Genomic DNA, 7,029 nt, shown 5'->3' on the forward strand with positions numbered 1-7,029 from the left:
TTTTATAAATTTTTATACAGATTAAACAACAGTTCATTTGCTTTTAGAAATATTTAGAAGATAACACTATCAAAACGCAGTTTTTAGTAATGATAAATTTCACTATTAAGAGCTTAATTATATTAAATTTCCTGATTTTTTTCAAAAACCTTATTTTTTTCTGACTTTTGTTTTTTCAGACTTAGCGGCAAACCTAGTTTACTTATTTAAACCACTAGTAGCACATTCAAGCAAAATTATATATATGTGTGTAGTTGCTCTGCATTAACTAGTTAGATTTTGAATAGCTTGGGAACCTCTATTTCTCCGAAAAACAAAAAAAAACTTATTTTCGTCTATACGTTTGTATATAAATGTTTTCCACAACGCTAATATTCTAAAAATTAATAATGTCGTTAAATTTACCAAGTTTATGGTGATGCTTAACAATTATAAAATTAATAGTATTTTTAAATCACTTTGGTTTATTAAAAACTCTAACCTGCCAACTACTTAAGCACTTCTAACAAAGCGCAAAAGTGCGTACCCAACCGGCAGTACGTACCTAAGAAATTTTGGTATTTAATTATCTACATTAAGCCTAATACAAACGTGTTTAACATGTTTGTATTTTTGTAACTATATTTTTATTCAATCAACAGTTTTATAATCTATATTGTGCTTCCTTGTACCATCAAAATTAACATAGTAAATATAACTAATTTTTATAAAAATGTAAAAATTATCATGATTTAATTAAATTGTGTATATTCAAAAATTGTAGTTTACGCTTATATATTTAACTTCTGCTTACTTATTATTTAGTTTTTTTGGCAATTATATGGTTTTCTTGGTAGAATACACAACAGTAAATAACAAAATGGTGTGGTGTTTATAGTAGACTGTGGTTCCTATAGTCGATTTGGGTAGTAATGGATTTAAGAAAGAATATTTAAAAAAATTTTAAGTTTACTTTTACTTATATTGTTTATATATATTAATGACAGTTACCACAATCTTAGGTCACTTAGGCTAACTGATAATTGTAATGTTCATTATTTTCCTTATCTAAATTTAATATAAATATTTTAAAAAAATTCTTTATTTTAATCGTAGATTATGCTAAATTAAGTTGCTCTGTTTGTTAAATAAATAAACTGTAGTATGTTTGTAGTAAATATTTGATTTGATATACAATTTGTAAGTTATTTTCTGGTCCCTTTAGTTATTATATATTGAAAATTAATCAAGTATGATTTATTTTAATGTAAAGAACTTTTTTATGACTACTTTAAGGTTTGTTTTGTGATCAAAGAAAAACGATATTGTATTTTGAACACGTTTTCCAGCAAAAAAGTTAGTACAATACCAGCAGGGCGTACCTAGTTGGCAGGTTACTGTAGTTTATTTTAATATTTTTAATGGCTTAACTTATCAACCTAGAAGGCACATAATGATATCACGTAGTTGCAAAAATAAGTTTTCTAGATCTAGATCAGGGTTTCCTAAACTTTTTTTCAAATGGCCCCCTAAAAAAATAAAAAAGGCTATTGCCCCCTCCAACAAGACTACTCAAAAAACTACCATTTAAAAACACCTTAATTTTTTTGCGCTTCATTTGCAACTCAAGAATATCTAGTGTAAGTTTCAAAATTTTATGACAGCCCAAAACTTTAAAATTGCCTACAAAATAAAAAGTTTGTTAGTTCAAAAAGGCGTATTAAACGGAAAGAGCGTAATTTAGAGATGAATATTTAAGCGGAAGATTATGTAATTCTTTAAGTAAACATATTATGTATAAAAATGTACACATATCTAATCACATACTGAACGACGTTTAGAGGAAGCTTTTTACGATTTTATATACATATTTTATCTAATGCATTCTTTATGGAAATTAAAACTTTTGTATAGAATTTTACTAAAACGACGTCAATTAAAACGATGAAATACATACTGATTTATTAAAATACAAGGTATTTCGAAAAAATTACTGTTAAAAACATTTTTATCACATTTTTGGTAAAATAAACAAATGTAAAAAAATATTTATCAATAATTTAAGTATTGCTCCTAAAATAATTGTATTCAACAACTTGTAAGTATAATCAGAGAAGTAAAAGGAAAACACTAAATTATCTAGCTCTAGACTGAATTATTGCATTAAATACTTACAATTTCTAGAATTAATCAAAGAAAAACTTAAGGTATATATCAAAAATTAAAGACTCCTCAATGCAACAGTTGCAATTATTAAATTAAGTAGTATCTTTGCTAACAAAATGAGCTAAAAGATCGTCATCTAAGTTTCCAACAAAGCGATCAACTTCTTCTCCATTTTTAAAACGAACAACTGACGGTACTGCGCTTATCTGTTTTATAGTTTCCAATTAGTATAAATATATTTAATGTTCAAATTGCTATATATTATTAATATTACTATTGAACTTCTCATCAACCAAACAACTGGAAAATAATAAAGTCACAGAAGTTAGAGTAATCAAAATACTTATTTGAACTAAATTTTACGAGTTTATTTTATTTATTTATTCTTCTTGTGTGTCCTGTTTATAGGGCTCAGACTTTGATGCCTTAGTCCAACATTGCACAATAAGCAATATAACAATTACTTAATAATTGCGCAATATAATTATTAAATAAACTTATACATTTGATCGTGATGTTAAACAAAATTTACTTATAAAAACCTTTTTATATTTACTCAGACAAAATTAACCTAATTTATACATTTGTTGGAGATTATTGTAGTTAATTTTTTTTTTACTGATCAGTGCTTAAACGGTTTTCGATAAAGTTTAAAACAAATCACCTTGTATTGCATTGCGATTTCAGGCATGTCATCAATATCAACCTTTGCAAGCAAAACTTTGCCTGATTGCTTGTCTACTTCAGCTTCAATGCGAGGACCCAAAAGTTTACAAGGACCACACCATCTGAGTTATTTGAATACTACTTTATAGTGATAATTCACATAACGACATTTGATGAGATTTAATATTATAACAACACTGATCAATATGTATAGTAAAGTAAAAAATATATTTTTATACAGACAGAAAAGTCTATTGACTTTTCTTTAATTAAACTTATATTCATGTAGTAAATAAATATGTGCTCTATTGGCTTGCAGTTTCTTTTACAACTTATTATATAATCTATAAAACAGTTGTCATACTAAATTTAGAAAACATTTTATGTTACATTATTTTCTATGATAATTTCATAAACAAATTTAGAGGAGTTGTTTAAATAAAAGGTAATATGTGAATACTTAAAACATTATTTTTACTACACTTTCAATAAATCAAGTTTGGCTACACTTATAGTTTTTAGAGTACTAGAATGTGTGAAAGACAACCTTAATTTTAGGAATATAAAAATTACAACCAATGTACAGTACATATGGAATTAAATGCATAGGGGTCCACCTTGATTTTTAGAGTTGATTTTATTTTATAGAGTTTTGTCTTAGATATCAGACATTTTTAAGCTCTTAAAAAATCCAAAGTAGTTTTTGAGATATAATTGATTAAAGTCCTAGTGCTCAATAGATTCCTAATGGGAGGCGTAAACAAAAACTTTCGAAAAAAAAATTTCATTAAAATCTATCTTCTCCTTCATTTTTTAACCAATCTGCTTTAAATTTTCACAAAAGGTCCATTATTAAATTTTAAAAAGATTTAATGCAGAATTTTTTTTATTTTTTAAAAATAAATCCTTTATTTAAAAAAAACACCTTTTATGTTTTTTATTTTTAGTCAAATTTAATTTTTTTATTTGCAACTATAAAAGTCTTTTAAATCATAAAAGGAACTATTCTTGAAAGTTTAAGGTCCCTAGCTCAAAAAATGAAGGAGAAAATAGGTTTTTAGTTATCTTTAAAATTTCAAAAAAATTGATCTCAAAAAATTTGCGGTCCATACGTTTGTATTGTAAACTTTACAAAAATTACAATGTCTTAAAAGTTAAAAAAAATGTATTCTATAAAACTAGGCTTGTAGTTTGTACTTAATGCTTTCATATAAATGCCAATGTTTTTTTTTAAATAGCTCTCCTAACAAAAAAAAAAGTTGAACCCTCCATGCCCTTAATTAAAACTATTCCTTTAAATAGACTAACACTTTAAACTGACTTAAAAAGATAGATTGTTACATCACAAATGCATGTAAACTTACTCAGCATGAAAATCAGCAATTACTGGAACTTTAGATTGTAGAACCCTCTCTTTAAAGTCATCTTCATCTTGAACATTGAAATTTGTTGAATTCAAAATTGTTGAGGTTTGAATAAAGTTCTTTTTTATGAGACTTGTTGAAGCACCTATTATATAATTAAGTGAATTTAGACAATTAAACAAGACTAAAAATAAGATAGTATTCTAGAATGGTATACAAAGTTAATATTTCAGCTAAACTTATGCCATATGAGCTTGTTTTGATAGAGTATCTATCTAGAAAAATTATTTATTTTTATTTTCATTACATAAACTTAGGGCCATGGGAATCCAACTATTTTTATAATAACTAACATTAGCTCTTATTTAAAAGCTAAACTATATGAAATACCTTTTATATGAAATATTTTTTTAAGTAACTTTTGAGATACACCCAGTGGGGACGATTAAATATGCACAAAAACACTTTTGCATGATTGCACAAAGTGACACTTTTGCACAAGTGACACTCTGCTAACATCAAAAATAAATAAATAAATAAATAAACAAAAAATTATTTAAAAAAATAATAATAAAAATACTACCAACCAAGGGTAAGTATTTTTTGTGAAAATTTGAAATTTGATAAATTTACATGAAAAAATGTTTAAAATTCCAGGTTTTTTAGTGATTTTTGTTCAAAATTTCTCAAATTCCAAGTACTTCCATGATTCCAGGTTTTATGGCAACCCTGAATAATACAAAGCCTGATAAGCATTTCCCTAATTTACTCAGTGCAATGTGAATTTATCTAACAATTTGTTTTTTAAACACTTAACAACCAACTACTGAATTGATTTATCTATTTGCAGGGTTGCCAAAGGTTTTTTAAAACTTTTTTCCAGATTTTATAAATATCTTCCAGATTTACTAATTTTTTTTTTGGTCTATTTTAGTATATAAATAATTTTAAGGTAAAAACTGTTTTATATAATATAACAAGATTGAAAATAAACTGCAAAGCAACGTTAAATGTGTTTTTTAATTTAAAAAAATTAATGATATTCTCACATCATAACAAATCAAATTTTGTTACTTTAAATGTAGAAATTCTTTTAAAACCCAAAATTTTTGTAATTTTTGTTCGAAGCTCCAAGTTTTTTTTATCTAGATTGTCAAATTCAAGGTTTTTCCAAGATTCCAGGTTTTTTGGTAACTCTGTATTTTTAATATAATATTTTATTACTAAAAATTTAATAACATAATATAATATACATAAAAGTGTTAGTATATATAAAAGTTTTAGTATATATAAAAGTACAAAAATGCACAAGGACACTTTTGAACAATGAATTTTTTGCATGAAGATATTTAAGCACAAGTTGAAAATTCATTATCTATTATTTTCTTTTATGATCAATATTACCATTAACCTTTTATTAATTTTTTTTTTTATTAACATGAAAAAGCGATCCCTCGTGCAAAAGTGTTTTTGTACAAAAATTAACCTTTATGAAAAAGTGTCTTTGTACACATTTGACTCCTCTCAAAGTACAAAGCCAATCACTATTATCAAGAAGTTTGTTGTTAATTAAGCTATAAGTAAGCGTTACTGCTAATTTAATGCTCCTTTTATTAAAATTTTGCTGTTGAACTCTTTTATTATGCTTAATAAAAAATTACTGCCAATCCCTACACTACTTATTTCAGAACTTACTATATTTTTGATGATTGAAGTTTTATGTTATCCATTTAAACTTACTTTGAACAGGATTCGGTGTTTTCAGTTTTAAAACATGAGCACTTCTAAATGGTTTGACACTCAGCTTCTTAAGATAGCTTGTTTGTAGTAGTAAAACTCTTTTACAATTCATAACCATTTTAAATTCTATCAAATATTAAGTAAATTTATTAAAAATCAGTCAATAATAAAAACTAACAGTATTTGTTCTTTATTAGACTAACACATTACAACAAGTTGACACTTTTCAATGGATCTCTGTAAAAAAATGTATACTGTAAGGAAAGAATAGTAGCTAAAGTAGGTGTATATATGTGTTTATTAAAAATTAGAATAAATACTATAGATTATTATAGATAATATTAGATATAGATTAAGGGCATAGGGGGGTTATATCACTTTTTTCGAAATTTGATCTTATTTACTATGGTTTTTACTAAGCTTCAAGATGCTTTTTACAGAATTAAAAAATTCAATAATTTTTGAGATATAGGCGGTCAAAGTTGGAGGCAACAAAAGGTTCCTTATGGGAGGAGCAAACTAAAACGGCAAAAATAGACTATTTTACTAAAAATCTATCTCCTTCTACATTTTTTTGAGATAACTACCTAAAACTTTCAGGAAATGTTCCTTAATATATTTAAAAAATTCTGTCAAAAAGTATTTTAAAAAAGTTTAGAAGTAAAAATTTTATAAAAAAAAAAAAAAAAAGTTTAAATGTTTTAGAATAATTTTTTTAAACAGTTTTGTGCATACTTTAAAATGTTAGTAACATATAATGAAGACTATAATCTATGAACAGTATAAAAATCTTTATTTTTAGTAACAGCTACAGCGTTGGCACTTGTTTTTTCAAAAATTTTTCCAGGTTTTAAAAGTACACATTTATGGGTCTAATTTTAGTTTTAAGTTAAGTTTAAGGTAAGAAACTGTGTTAAATATTATAGAAACATCAAAAAGATACTGTTAAGCTACTTTAAATGTTTTTTAATAGAAAAAAAAAATTGATGCTGACCATACTTTTTACTTATATGATAGATTTTTTGAGTCAAATCAAAATTTTACTACTGAACATGTGAACATTGTTAAAATTCCAGGTTTTTCCAGGTTTTTATTGCCTAAATTGACAAATTCC

The 7,029-nt window shown here is 25.1% G+C and overlaps 1 protein-coding gene across 1 annotated transcript; it reads right to left on the reverse strand.

The window, feature by feature from the left end:
• Window positions 1-1,921: 1,921 nt before the first annotated feature.
• On the reverse strand, window positions 1,922-6,037 carry LOC145829426 (putative thioredoxin-2). Its single transcript, XM_082937207.1, has 4 exons — window positions 5,916-6,037; window positions 4,176-4,320; window positions 2,810-2,933; window positions 1,922-2,351 (listed from the first exon to the last, which is right to left on the reverse strand). The coding sequence occupies exons 1-4, from the start codon at window positions 6,031-6,033 to the stop codon at window positions 2,238-2,240; spliced, it is 501 nt and encodes a 166-aa protein (XP_082793333.1). The 5' UTR covers window positions 6,034-6,037; the 3' UTR covers window positions 1,922-2,237.
• Window positions 6,038-7,029: the final 992 nt, after the last annotated feature.

This window comes from Thalia democratica, chromosome 2, assembly GCF_965202585.1.
Source record: "Thalia democratica chromosome 2, ktThaDemo2.hap1.1, whole genome shotgun sequence".
Lineage (NCBI taxonomy): Eukaryota > Metazoa > Chordata > Thaliacea > Salpida > Salpidae > Thalia > Thalia democratica.

Coding starts and splice junctions, on each gene's coding strand:
- LOC145829426 (XM_082937207.1), bottom strand. CDS start 6,033: ATGGTTATGAATTGTAAAAGAGTTTTACTACTACAAACAAGCTATCTT. Junction 4,321..5,915: donor AACACCGAATCCTGTTCAAA/GTAAGTTTAAAT, acceptor ATTATATAATAG/GTGCTTCAACAAGTCTCATA. Junction 2,352..2,809: donor AAATCGCAATGCAATACAAG/GTGATTTGTTTT, acceptor ACTATAAAACAG/ATAAGCGCAGTACCGTCAGT.